Source organism: Colobus angolensis, unplaced genomic scaffold (assembly GCF_000951035.1).
Source record: "Colobus angolensis palliatus isolate OR3802 unplaced genomic scaffold, Cang.pa_1.0 Scaffold33, whole genome shotgun sequence".
In the NCBI taxonomy this organism is placed as follows: domain Eukaryota; kingdom Metazoa; phylum Chordata; class Mammalia; order Primates; family Cercopithecidae; genus Colobus; species Colobus angolensis.
Window position 1 is genome coordinate 12624758 of NW_012116599.1, and position 13468 is coordinate 12638225.

Below are 13468 nucleotides of genomic sequence, written 5' to 3' on the forward strand. Positions count from 1 at the left end.
CCCCTTCTCCCAGCGCCGACTCCTCTGCCTGGACCCGGGCCGAGGCGCTCGCCGCGCTCCCCAGGGCCTGCCCTCCATCCGGCTCCGCTGGGGTTCAGAGCGTTCCGTGAGGAGGGAAGCGCGAGGGCAGGAGAGGCCGACGGAGACCCCGGGGCCCGCGGCTCCCTGAGGCCGGGCTTGGGGAGGGCGGGGGCCGTCGGCGCTCCCAGCCAGAGGCCGCGTTATTTTGGGGGACGTCTTGTGACTCTGAGTCCCGCAGCCAGGGCCCCATCCGCGGGCTCAGACCCGCAGCCCCAGGCCCCTAGGTAACCCCTCTGCCTAGGGAGCCTCAGGAGCAGGATGAGTCGAGGGTGGATGCTGGACGCTGCCCGCCCCTGCTTCCTACTCTCAACCTCAGGCCTGGCTGGGCCGAACCGGCAGCCCCCACGCCCACGGTTCGTCTGTTCAGGGAGAGAAAACGGCTTTCCCAGCTCTTCTTACCCCACTTCACTCTCAGAGCGTCGGGGCGGAGTGAGGGTGAGGAGCCTGGTCCACAGTCCCCACCTCGGAAGCATTTAGAGATGTAAACTTCGATCCTTTGATCATTTAACCTGCTTGGCGCAGCGGGGAAGCGGGAACTTGGGGTCTACCCCAGTCCCCAGAGCCTTTGGAGGGAAGGGCTGGACAGTTTGGAGGCCAGCAGACCCCTTGGGGACAGCTTAATGCTTCCGAAGATTCCTGAGTGGCAATGCTGCTGGAGGGCAAGCTGCTCTTTTTCAAAAACTCATTTTCTCTAGCAGCTGTTTTGGCCTCTTCGGTGTCCCTGAGCTCCCCAGGGCAGTCTCCTGCCATGAGTTTCTCCTCCTGGACACTGGAGGAGCCCAGGTGGTGCCCGGGCACCTCTCACACACGGGGGGATGGGGTCCAAGGCCTCATCCAAGTCTGTTAGCAGCTTCCCACTCGACCAGTCTCCCCAAAACACACTGAGTTAAACGATTGTGCTTATAAAGGAGTGCTATGAAACTGACCTATTTTCCCAATTGGTTAACTTACTTCATCTCACATAACCTCGAGTAACCAAAGCCTTCATCAGACCGGATGATCCAACTCAACACACTGTTTTCCAGCCTCAAAAGGCACGGGGATAAATGGCCACCCAACTCCTTCCCAACCCTCCCCTCCAGGGACAAGAGATGGCCCCCCCTTTCCCTTTCCTCACTCTGCAGCACTCTCGCACCCACGGGTGCATCACAGCCCCTCACTGGGACCAGGGGGGCCTCCCTCTCCAGTGGAACCAGTGTCACACGCCTGGCATCCCTGTGATTCTCAGAGGGTCTGAGGTCCCAGGACCAACGAGCACCCTTTTGTGTCCTATGGGAAGACGCTACAAAGTCCCAGTGGATCCAAACCAGAGGCCTGTTCTGGAGAGCAGGGAAACTGTGTCCGGGCAGAGAGCGTGGTCCTGGGCACACAGGACCCCTCGGCAGGCTGAGGTGGAGCGGGGGCGAGGGGAGGGAGTGGAGCTCTGGGTAGCTGAGGGTGTGAAGGGCCCAGGGCCTGCGTCTGGGCAGTGCGGAAGTCCCAGCCCCACGCCTGTGGTGAGATCCCCGTAGGGCCCCCCACCATGGATACTTCGGGGCCTCTGCGGTCTTCCAAAGCTGTGTCCTCACTTCCACTGCAGCAGAGGGGCGTCCCCAGCTCTGTCAAACAGCCCCTTTGTGTTTCTGGAGTCCTACAAGTGGAGGCCCAAATCTGCTCCCATGCTGGGACAAGGCCCTGGCTGCTCCTTCCTCCTCGGGAAACCGCCTCCAGCCCTTCCTTTGGGGAGTGCCTCCTCCACCGGCCTTGAAGGGGTGCTCCTCTCTCACTGCCTGGAACCAAACACCCCCTTCCTTTGTGTACCAGGGCAATAAAGAGTAGACCTTCATCTCTTTTATTTTATATATGATGCTTCTTTTAATGCAGCCAAAAGTGATATTTGCTTTTCTCAGAACCATAATCGATACAAGATGCAGTGACCAATTCATTCCTTAAAACACCTGGGCTCCTTAAGGGGCTAGAAGACACAAGTTACCTCCAGCCCATCAGGGAGCCAGAGGTGGGAGGGGTCCCCAGCCAAGCTCTGGCAGGCCTGCTGTGGAGCAGGGCCTGACCGTGCAGCCAGAGGCTGGCAGAGGCCCGGGGAAGGGTGGGCAGAGGCAGCTGGGCTCTCAGTCCTGGGAACTGGAGACCAAGGGCTGCTCATCAAGCTCCGTCAGGCAAGGGCGGCCCCATCTGTGCCTGGTGGATTCTAACTGCTTCCAAGGTAGAGGAGGACGCGTGCAGGAAATCATGTCAATTGTCACCTTCTGCCTGCCTCCCACAGGGACACTCTGGGTTGGGAGCCTCTTCCAGTCCCAGGGGGCCAGGGGCGCGGGGGGCCCTGGAGCGTGCCCACCCCCTTCCACCCCCTCGAGGCACGAGGGAGATGGTGTAATACTGCTGAAACCTTCTTGTTTACAAATGCCTCAGGAGAGGCTTGGGCACCCTTTATCCAGTTTGCGAGCAAGGGGCCAAGACACATGAGCACGCACTGTGTGGGCAGGGATGAGGGCCGGGCACCCCAAGCCAGATCCTGCCACCTGGGGAGGCGCTGGCCTGTGCTTCCCAGAGCCCCCACGTTCTGTCAGGGTCTCCCGCAGGCCCTGCTCGCGCCGGCCCCCGGGTGGGGTCATTGCCGATTCCGGCTGCCCAGCTTCCTGCGGTCCTTGTTCTGGCTGCGCTGAGGGTCATCCATCTTGTGGACACGGAAACATTCCTTGAGGTTCTGGGACCGGATCTTGGGATTCAAGATCTCCTCAGTCATGGAGCTGGGGAACCAGCCTCTCTCCTGGTCGTGCAGACGCTCGCCAAAGATCCACCCTGTGCAGGGAGGGGAGGGAGGGAAAGTCAGGTGCTCCTGCAGGGCGCAGGCTGCACAGAGGGTCCCTCCCAGCCAGGGCCCCCATCTGTGTGCAGGACACTAGGGATCCAGCTGGCCTTTCCCAAAACGCAGCGGCTCTGCACACCTCTGCCGAGATGCTCAGACCCGATTCACCCCCATAAGCTGGGAGGTGCGTGGGCATCTGCACAGAACAAGACCTGCTCCGTGCCACGCAGTTCCATGTTGACTTTGGAACCCGCTCTGGGACCCTCGGCAATTCTGTGCTGCCCTACACGAGCCCAGGAGACCCCAAGGGCCACTCCAAAGAGCTGGAGGCATTCAAGGGGCTGGCGGGGGTGGCAGCTGAGTGCGTGCTTAGCCGGTCTGGACTGTGTCATTTGCCTCTTGTTGAGCAGATCCTCCCAGGCTTGGCCTCCTCAGGGCCGGTGTGGTCAGTGGAGAGAGCCCATCGTGAACTGGCAACACCAGTAGTCTCAGCATCACCTGGCTCCTCCCTGCCCTGTTTCTGCACCTCTCCCCTCCCCTGGAGAGCACCAGGTCTTTGCTCAGATCTTGTGGCTGATTGGAGCTAAGAGGCCTGGGGCATGCCCTCTGCAGGTCTCATTTGGGAGGGGAGCAGCCTAGTTACATTCCATGGGAAGAGGGCAGGAGAGCCCCTGGGCCTTTGGGAACAGCTCACAAGAGGGACTCCCTGGAGAAGGCCTCCCCTGGAGGTCCCAGCCTGAGGCCTTCCACCAGGACCCGGCAGGAGAGGAGGAAGCGGGGAAGATGCGGTTGTATACTTTGGGGATTTGGATCAGGAGCAATTACTGTGGAGACAGGGATGTGATTTGAAAAGGGAAATGGGTTCAATTCTACAGGGGCTGGGAGGAACTTCACTTGGTACTGATGACACCAGCAGGGGTGGCCAGGAGCTGGGGGCGGCTTCTTGGCCCACATGGGGCACCGAGCCTGGTGGTCACAGGCTTACCTGAAGCTGCAAGTATGGATCTGGGTGAGGTCGGGGTCGGGTCTGGGTGAGGTCAGGGTTAGGATGTTCCTAGTTGTCCCCTCACACTGTGATGGAGGCGCTGAGGCCAGGACCAGAGGAAGGGGACACGAAGCTACCCGCTTGGGCTGGGCCCACTGTGAAGGAGGAAAGGTGGGGCCTCCCAGCTCTAGGGGAGGACAGGGAGGCACTGAAAACAATTCCTCCTTCATGCTGAGGAAAGGCCAGTGAAGCCAGGATGGGCGGTGTCCAAGCAGAACGTCTCAGGGAGCAAGAGACATGGCAGGGCACCAGCCCATCAGCCAGTGGTGATGCTTCTCCACCTCCCCCTCATCTCTTGCCGGGCAAGGCTCCGTGCGGCGTCCCCTGGGGGCCCCGAGGGGAGGTCCCTGGGCCTCACCGTCGTCAGTCTTGTCCAGGATGTTGAGGATGTCGGCGAGCTCCAGCGTCAGCTCGTCTGGCTGCTGAGCCACGTATGGGTGCACGCACTGGACCTGGGGGCAGTCTGAGGGACAAGAGGCACAGGTACGTCCCCACCACTGTGCCACCCACCTGCCTGCTCCCACCAAGCCCGCAGCTGAGCTCTGCCTAGAATAAGAAAACTCCCACAGCAACTGGAGAAGGGCTCCTCTGAGGAAGAGGAGGATTTGTTTCCAAAGAAAACGTTATTAACATAGCCAGGAATTCTGGGAAGAAATACATGCATAAAGGCTGTGAGGGGCCTTAGTTTCGACTTCAGAAGGAACTTTTTGTACCTGGGATATGGCCCTGGGAGTGGTTTGGGGTGGTCAGGACAGGGTTTATGTGATCAGGGTTAGCAGCTTCTCCATAAGGCTGCTGGACTTGTGCTTTTTTCTTTTTGAGACAGAATCGCCCTCTGTCACCAGGCTGGAGTGCAGTGCAATCTCAGCTCACTGCAACCTCCATATCCCAGGTTCAAGCGATTCTCATGCGTCAGCTTCCAGGTAGTTAGGACTACCGGCACGCACCACCACACCTGGCTACTTTTTGTATTTTCAGCAGAGACAGGGTTTCACTGTGTTGGCCAGGCTTGTCTCGAGCTCCTGACCTCAGGTGATCCACCCGCCTCGGCCTCCCAAAGTTCTGGGATTACAGGCATGAGCCACTGCACCTGGCTTTTTTTTCTATTTAATAAGCTTTTCGGACAACTGGCAAACCTAAAAACAGCAGTGCAGTTTGGTCCAAACTCCTCCTGGTGACTTTGTGGCACCTGTCACCTAAGGCCCATCCAACATTCGCGCAGTGCGGCCATGCCGCGTTACTGGCCCGTACTAGGCTTCCCGTAGGAAGCAGCCCCTGGAGGCCTGTGCAGGCCTCTGAGACCACCAGCTCAGGGAGGTCTTCCCTCCAGGGAGGGCACACCGTGCACCCGCAGCATCAGGCAGGGCCAGCCCAAGCACAAATGGCGCCCCCTTACCCACCGGTGACTTACCCAGCAGCCGGGATGTGAACGAAACAAACTTAGTCCTCCTGTTAGGGGCCAGCGAGGTCATCCAACGCTTCATCTCACTCCTGGCACAGGGAAGAGGACAGTGCCCCAGCTGCAGCTCAGCGGCGACCCCCCCACGATGTGGCACGAGGCTTCCCGGCTAGCCGCCCCTCGGATCTGCGTCCACCATCCTGAGCACCGCTCCAGCCCACCCCAGGGACAGCTTGGGGGAGCCACAGAAACGGGCTGGTCCAGGGTCAGACACACACACAAACCCACGGAAAGGCACGGGGGAGCCCCTCAATCCTGTTCCCGTGTGATGCTTTCAAAAGTCAGGCAGTAAGGGTGAGCCCACAAGGTAACAAGTCCCACCAAGTAACGCGTAAGAGCACATTCCGTGGCCACAGCTACACCACCAAAGCCACAGTTTCTCATCCCGACAGGTCCTGCCCTGGTCCATGTCAGCTGCAGCCCCAGGTCTGGGCAGGGGAGGATATCTGGTGAGTTGTGCGTAAGGGGCAGCTGTGGGGCCATGGCGGGAGGAGGGCAGAGCCTCGGCTCAGCAGGGCCACAGGGGAGTTCCACTCCACGAGTGCAGTGCGATCTCAGCTCACTGCCACCTCCACAGTTCCAGGCTCAGGGCCTGCAAAGCATCTCTCCCCACATTTAGCTTGCTTGTCCCTCTTGGGGGGCCTAGGGCTGCAGGGCAGGGGTCCCAGCTGCTCGGAGAGGTGAAGAAAAGAGCTCAAGGCCACAAGCAAGTGGCAGCAGGGAGGAGGATGGTGGTTCCCTCCTCAGCCTGACTCAGGGGTTCTAAAAGGGCTCATGCAAAAACAGGGACTTGCCCAGAGTCTGAAGCCCCAAGGGAATAAACACACACACACACACACACGCGCGCACACATATATGCACACACACAGGTACACATGTGCACACACAGGCACACACATACACACACGCACGCACACACAGGTACACACGTGCACACACACACACGCACACACAGGTACACACGTGCACATACACACACGCGCGCACACAGGTACACACGTGCACACACACGACACGTGCACACACACATGCAGGTACACGTGCACACACACACGTGCACACACAGGTACACGCATCCAGGAACCTGCAGCCACCCCCAGAGGCGCCACAGAAAGTACTGGCGCAGGGTCTGGATGGGAAGGATGGGCAGGTTGGCCCCATGCAGAGCGTGTGGTGCCTTGTTCCACCTGGGGACAGGCCTGTAGGATTGAGGCCACACGGGTGGCACTGGGCATGTGGCGGCGAGGCACTCACTGAGAGGATGCCTTTAGCATGTAGGTGGCCTCCCGGTCATCTGCGTTCTCCAGCAGCCGCAGGATGAACACATTGGCCAGCGTCTGGCCCTGGTCCTCCAGCTCCTCCACGCGCAGCAGTCCCCGTGGAGCTGAGTCGAATACCTGGTACTTGTCTCTGGAGATCAGGGAGAAGGGCAGGTGTGTCAGCCCCAAGGAGGCCCATGGGGGTCCCAGGAGAGCCCCACTTGGCAGGCCAGCAAGCCTGGCTGCTCCACGGCGCTGGCTCATCTTCACCTCCTTCCGAAGCTCCCACCTGAACGCCCGTCTCCCGCACCCCAAAAGGGCGACCCATGCCAGGTGCGGACAGTGGACAGCACCATGGTCCTGCCAACCCTGATGACCCTACCATGGCCACCCTGCTGCCGGGCTGGGCCCTTAATGGCCCTAGGAGTAAAACCCCCACTTTACAGGAGGGGAAACTGAGACTTAGGAACGTGAAATAACCTTGGCTAAAGGCCCAAAGCTGGGCCTCAGCAGAACAGACCTTTAAACCTGATCCAAAAGCCCAAGCTCTGTCCCGAACCCCCAACCTCCGGGCCCCAATCAAACCCAGTTCCCAGCACACTCCTCTGCCCGTCAGAGCGCCTGGCACCCCGGCCCCAGTCAAACCCAGTGCCCAGCATACTCCCCCGTCCGCCAGAGCGCCTAGCGCCCTGGGCCCCGACTCACCCCGGAATCTGCCGGCAGATCACCAGCAGGTCGTTGAATAGGAAGAGGTAAATTTCGTGGAAGAGCTTCTTGGTTCGCAGGGTCCGGGAGGTCTTGGGGCCTGACATCTGCTGCAGCTCACCCTGCTTTAGCAGCCAGCGGGAGTGGGAGATGATGGGTACTGACTGCAGCGGGGAAAGGGCGTCAGGCGGGCTGTGCCCACGGTGTCCCTCCCCAGGACACGCCCCCAGTGCTGCGTCTGTCACATTCCCTGACACCTGCCCAGGGCCCCGACACATGAGGCACAAGTGGGCGGAATGGCTGAGTTCTGGACGGATGCAGAGAAATGGCAGGGCTGTGTGTGTGTGTGTGTGTGTGTGTGAGAGAAGGTGCACCCTGCGGGCATGAGTGTGCTGTGCGTGTGTGTGTGCTGTACATGTGGACTTGTGTCTGTGTGTGTGGACTGTGTTCTGTGTACCCCCATGTGAGCTTTAAGTGTATGTGCATGTGTGTGCATGTGCTTGCGTGCATGTACACTGCTGTTTACGTGTGTGCACTGCTGTGTGGATACCGTGTGCCTGTGAATGTGGCAGCTAGTGTCTGTCATCATTGCCCCTACCAAGCTCTGCCTGTGGGATGCAGAATCAGAGAAGAGGCCGAGTTCACAGTGGGGAGGAAAGAATGGGACCCACGGGGCAAGGAGGCCAGGCCTGCAGCTGAACGGCCACTCGGCAGGTGATGCAACTCAGGGGCTGGTGCCTGGCACCCAGCAGTCAGTCCCATGTAGAGCTCCATGGGATGCCCAGAAGACCGCCTCTGCCTCCTCGAGTGGGGCTCAGCTCCCAAACCAAACCTGGTCTCGGGGACCTGCTGCGGGCACAGTGTGCTGCTGTGGCCGAGTTCCCAGAAAGTCAGGCCCCAGGGGACCTTAGGGGCTCACAAGTGCCTGAAGTTTCCTGTGAAGTGTTGGGGAGGCTGGTCACTTCCAAATCCTCCTGGTTTGAGGATCCTTGGAGTAGCCCCCACCACATCCTCCACATAAACTGACTGCTCAAGGCCACGCAGCTGGCAGGTGAGAAGAGGACCCACGCCCCGCATGGCTCTAGGCTGCACACTAGCCCTGCACTCCCGTCTCTCAGGAGACAGGTCTGGGCCACCGTGGTGGTGTTTCATGCCTGGTGGCAGGTGGGGTGGCTTCAGCTGGGGAGGTCAGGGGGCAGAGGGGACCCTAAGTATGGCCAGTGACCAAGGACCTAAGGAAGGCCAGCCAGGCATGGTGACCTGTGCCTCTGGGGCAGGGCGGGGCCAGGGGCCCGTGCATGGGTACAGGCTGACACCAATCGCTCCAGTTCACCTTGATCTTGAACTCCATCTTCTTCTGAATGCAGATCATCTGCTCCGTGCGGCTCATCTTCCTCACGCCCTCATTGCATGCCTTCACCACCTGTGACAAGAAGGAGGGCACATCAGGCCCCCAGAGCCAGCTGTCCCAGCCCCTTCCTCCTGCTCCGTCAGGCCACAGAGAGGGCTGAGTGACCACTGTGACCAGGCACTGTGCCCACAGCTGAGGCTGGCCGGCCAGTCTCAATCGGGGCTGGAGCTCCTCTTTCTAGCACCTTGTGGGACAATGGCAAGTGGGAAAACCTGTTAGTTTCGGTGCAGAAAGTTGGTGCCTTGTCCTTGCTAGGAAGCAAACTCCAGAAAGGACATGCGTGAGGCATCCCTCCTCCTCCGCAGGCTGGACGGCCCGGCAGAGCTCCGGGCTGTTCTCCCCACACCCTCCTGGGAGGCAACCCAGGCACCAAGGGGCCTAACAATTCCACACTTTCTGGGACTCCTGAGGACTCGTACTGAAGAAAGAAAATTCCGCACTGACGCATGGGGCCTGGCACAGGGCCAGGCTCGCTGCAGGCTCCCAGTCAGGCACATAAATGAGCACCATGCCCAGAGAAGTGTGTGCAAGGGGCTCCCTGCTGTGTTGTCTAGAATGAGAAAGACGATTGTCCGCCTCAAGAGTCATCAACAGATTTGATTAAAATGATTATGATCTACGCATACATGCAAGGACAGAAATCCAGGAAAGAGGCAGGGACTCCACTCGAATGCGGGGCACAGCTGTCTCTAAACCACAAGCCCTTTTGGTAAAGAATCCAGTGGTGTGTGTGTGCTGTGTGTGCCATGCGTGCCGTGGTGCATGTGTGTGCTGTGTATATACAGTGTGTGCTGTGCCTATGTGCAGTGTCATGTGTGTGTGCTGTGTATGCATGTGCAGTGTGTACTGTGTGTGCCATGTGTGTGCCATGTGTGTGCATGTGTCCTGTGTATATGCAGTGTGTGCAGTATTGTGTGTGTGTGCTGTGCATATGTGCATGTGTGCACTGTGTGTATGCATGTGCAACGTGTACTGTGTGTGATATGTACGTGCCATGCATGTGTGTGCTGCGTGTACTGTGTGATAAGCATGTGCTGTGTGTATGTGCAGTGTGTACTGTGTGATCTATAGGGGCCGTGTATGTGTGTGTGCAGTGTGTACTGCGTGTGATATGTATGGCCATGTATGTGCTGTGTGTGTGTCATGTGTATGTCTGTTTAGGGGGAGCTGCAGCATGTCCACGCCCTGCGAGTGTGCTGTGCACAGGTGTGCATGCACAAGTGTCTGATTAGGGCGAGCTGCAGCCTATTGGCAGGGAAGGCGAAGTGGCTACTGAAGTTTATTGTTTTCTTTTTACTTACAAGCATTTTCTGAGTTTCCTGGTATTGAGTATAATTACTTTTATAAATTAGAGAAAAAACAAACCTTTATGTTTAAAACACAAGCCTGTTAGAAACAGAGAATACCTTTCATTATAAGGAAAATGAAGATGAAAGTAGAAAAGAACTTTAAAAAGGGAAGCTCTACTTCCAGAGGTGGGCATGGGCCCCTAGAGATGCTGCCTGGCTCACAGGTCGCGGATGTCCCCTGGCTACCCTGCTTGAGGCTCCAGCCTTTCCCCACTAGGCACAGCGTGTCACTACCAGAGGAATTTTGGTGGCCAACTGCTCTGGGAAAGGGACAGGAGGAGAGGCCCGAGGTGGGAACCAACTGCATTAGGGTAGGAAGTCCTCATGTCTCAGTGTGGCTGAGAATGACCATCAGATGCCCACTGAGGGTGATACTCTTTTTACTAAGCTTCTGCCATGGGGTGACAAAGAAGTGGAATATGGATGTCCCCCGCCTTGCTCTCCGCCATGACGGCATCACTGGCTCAATGGAGGTGCCCTAGCACAGCTGCCAAAAGCTGGCTCTCAGCTCCCGCGGATGCCAGGAGCCAAACACGGCAGAGCGCATGGTAAGAGCTCCTGAGGACTGAAACATACTCGCTGGCCCTTCCTGCAAAACCCCTGCTCTGCTCCAAACATCCAGGAGGAGCCGTCTCTCTCTGAGAGTCAGGAGATGGTCCTTGCACTTTTGGGCAGCAAAGGCCCAAGGCTCTTGGGCAGTGCCAGTGAATCCCCTCACAGAGATGCACAGGGGCGACTGAGCTCCAGGGAACGGGAGAGTGGTGTGGTTCAGAGTAAAGGGCTATGTCAGGGCCCAGGGAGAGTGGGAACCAGACTCGGTGAGCCTCACAGGAGGGAGGAGAGACTGCTTCTGACATGGAGAAACAGGCAAAGGCAAGCCTGGGGTCTGTGTGCACCCCAGATGCCTGCATAGAACAATACCAGGCGGCTGATGAGAGGAATCAGGGCCTGTGCATGATCGCAGAGCTCCACACCAGTGTAGAGTGTGCTGAGGGCCGTGCTGCGGTCCAGTAACAGACAGGGGGTGGGTACGTAAGGCTGGAGCCAGGAAGCGGGGTGAAGAAGGCTCTACACAAGCCACACCTGGTGTATATTTTTTAAGTCCCAGTGACTCTTGTGGATTGTAAAAGTGAATTTTAAAATAAATTTGCATTTTCTAAAAAGACACATGGACACGTAGGGAGCAGGGCTGGAAACGTGTGCCTGGATGAGGAAAGCAGTGCAATGGGATACAGCACAAGACGAGGCGAAACTCACCATTTCCAGCTCCTTGTGGGCATCCAAGGCAGTGCACTCCCTCTCAGACCTCTCTTCTACCCTCTTCAGGATGTTCTACGCACAGGGAAAGGCTGCGTAAACTTTAATCTTTTCTGATCTTTCCTCCCATTTCCCACCTTGACCGTAACTGCCTCCCTACTGCACCAGTCCAGCCCCATGCTGCAACACGCGCACATACACATGCATGCAGACCTGTGTGCACACATACGTGCATACATACTTGCACACACATACACACGATGCATGCACACCTGCAAACAGCGCACACACATGCACACACGTGTACAAACATGCATACAAGCACACGTGCACATACATACATGCATGCGCATACACACGTGCTTACCTGCACACACACATGCATGCACACACACACATGCACACAGTCTCCATCTGACAAATGGAGGGCAAGAGAGCCCGCATCCAGCATCCGGCTGTGTGTGTGGCATCCGGCAGTGAGGACTGTCGTGCGCTCAGTCAGGGTCAGCTCTGTCCCCAAGGGGAGCTAAATGCTTATGGGACGAGGGTAGGGAGACCAAGGGCTTCCCTCTCCTCCCTGGGACTGTCATTTGGCCCCGAAACTTTGTTAACTTTGGTCTTATCCATGAAAGTGTATGAAAGAGTCTTTTCTCCAATTGTTCAGTTTTCTTCAATTAACAAAAAATTATGCCCACACTGCTTTCACCTGTAAATTATGATTTTGGCATTGCTCCATAAACTCTACATGGTTTCCTCCTAACAGTGGCCACCATGCCCATGTTTTCTGACTGGCTTTTGTCCTGTAGGTAGGCTGGGTGCATCTGAGCACCAACCACCTGTCCTCCCGGCTGCTGGGTGCCACGGCAGCACAGACGCCTCCCCTGACAGCAGCCCAGGCCTCTCCTGTGGTCACTTGCCCGCCTCTGCCTGGCAGCCAAGCCAGAGACCTTCGAGACCCACAGCTGCCTTCCTGTTTCTTCTGCCCTGTATGTGGTCACCTCGCCTGTCATTAGCTGTCCCCCTACTTCCAAATCCTGGCTAAACAGCACAGTCCAGGTGCATCTTTTCTCACAGGCATAAAAGCTGCATCTGACCAGGTGGCACTGGTGGCCTCAAATGGAGGACAGTATGGGTTCCTTGGCCTGGGGCGTGCTCTCCCGCGCCAGCCTCCTCTCAGTGTCCCCAGCATGCTGCCTGATGCGGAGACTTGCTCTTCTGTCTGGAATGGTCCCTGACCCACCACCCCTTTCTCTGAGCCCTTCCCTGAGCGCCCACCCCAGCTGTCCCCATGCCACCATTTCCTAATCACTGCATTCCCACTGCTCTTCATCTTATTGTTGGTTTTCATCTTACAGAAGCTAAGGTTTTAATATATCCACATGCACTTTCCCTATCAAATGTCCTAAAATATTTTTCGCTACATAATTAGGAAATGTTGCTGTCTTCCGTTTCACTTTTTCCAAGTTAAACAAAAATTCCCATGGAATGTGTTCATCACAGGTGTCTTCTGGTTTGGGGTCGCCGTCCCGGCTGTGCCTCACGTTGGTATCTCTGTTAGCTTCTCCTGACACCTGCTTCCTTGGCCTCATGCTCCCGAGCCCTTTCCTCCTGGGACAGGCCTCCTCTCTAATTCTGCTCTTTTGGAGTAGCTGCCTGTAGGTCTTTGGCTTCTCACCTGTCTGACCTCTGACCTCTGCTACCTGTGGCTCTAAGGTCCCCCTCAGCTCATGCCCCTCAGGACCACAGCTGCACTCTACACCCTCCACTTCACCAGCCCAGCTGCCAATGGCTCCCTATGCCCAGGGCATCAGTAGACAGTGCCCCAGCACCTGTCAGGCAGAGGGGGTCTCTGTCCTGCCTCACTGGGCCTGTCAGGTGGAGAGGATCTTGGTCCTGCCTCTGGGCCTGTCAGGCAGAGGGGGTCTCGGTCCTGCCTCTGGGCCTGTCAGGCGGAGGGGGTCTCGGTCCTGCCTCTGGGCCTGTCAGACGGAGGGGGTCTCAGTCCTGCCTCTGGGCCTGTCAGGCGGAGGGGGTCTCGGTCCTGCCTCTGGGCCTGTCAGGCGGAGGGGGTCTCGGTCCTGCCTCTGGGCCTGTCA

At 57.8% G+C, this 13468-nt stretch overlaps 2 protein-coding genes across 2 annotated transcripts in view; one reads left to right on the forward strand and one right to left on the reverse strand.

The window, feature by feature from the left end:
• Positions 1 to 1592, forward strand: part of LOC105518886 (chromosome unknown open reading frame, human C2orf82) — an 8312-nt gene extending 6720 nt beyond the window's left edge. Inside the window, exons 4-7 of the mRNA XM_011952051.1 lie at positions 14 to 305; positions 398 to 516; positions 604 to 740; positions 1206 to 1592. Of these exons, the coding sequence (XP_011807441.1) occupies positions 14 to 305; positions 398 to 516; positions 604 to 740; positions 1206 to 1592 (935 nt within the window). The remainder of the gene's footprint in view (positions 1 to 13; positions 306 to 397; positions 517 to 603; positions 741 to 1205) is intronic.
• Positions 1593 to 1896: 304 nt separating this feature from the next.
• The window catches only part of NGEF (neuronal guanine nucleotide exchange factor), a 145806-nt gene continuing 134234 nt past the window's right edge, over positions 1897 to 13468 (reverse strand). The window contains exons 9-15 of the mRNA XM_011952022.1: positions 11373 to 11447; positions 8689 to 8778; positions 7356 to 7519; positions 6646 to 6801; positions 5344 to 5423; positions 4291 to 4395; positions 1897 to 2880 (exon numbers count right to left, since the gene is read on the reverse strand). Of these exons, the coding sequence (XP_011807412.1) occupies positions 2690 to 2880; positions 4291 to 4395; positions 5344 to 5423; positions 6646 to 6801; positions 7356 to 7519; positions 8689 to 8778; positions 11373 to 11447 (861 nt within the window). The 3' untranslated portion in view covers positions 1897 to 2689. The remainder of the gene's footprint in view (positions 2881 to 4290; positions 4396 to 5343; positions 5424 to 6645; positions 6802 to 7355; positions 7520 to 8688; positions 8779 to 11372; positions 11448 to 13468) is intronic.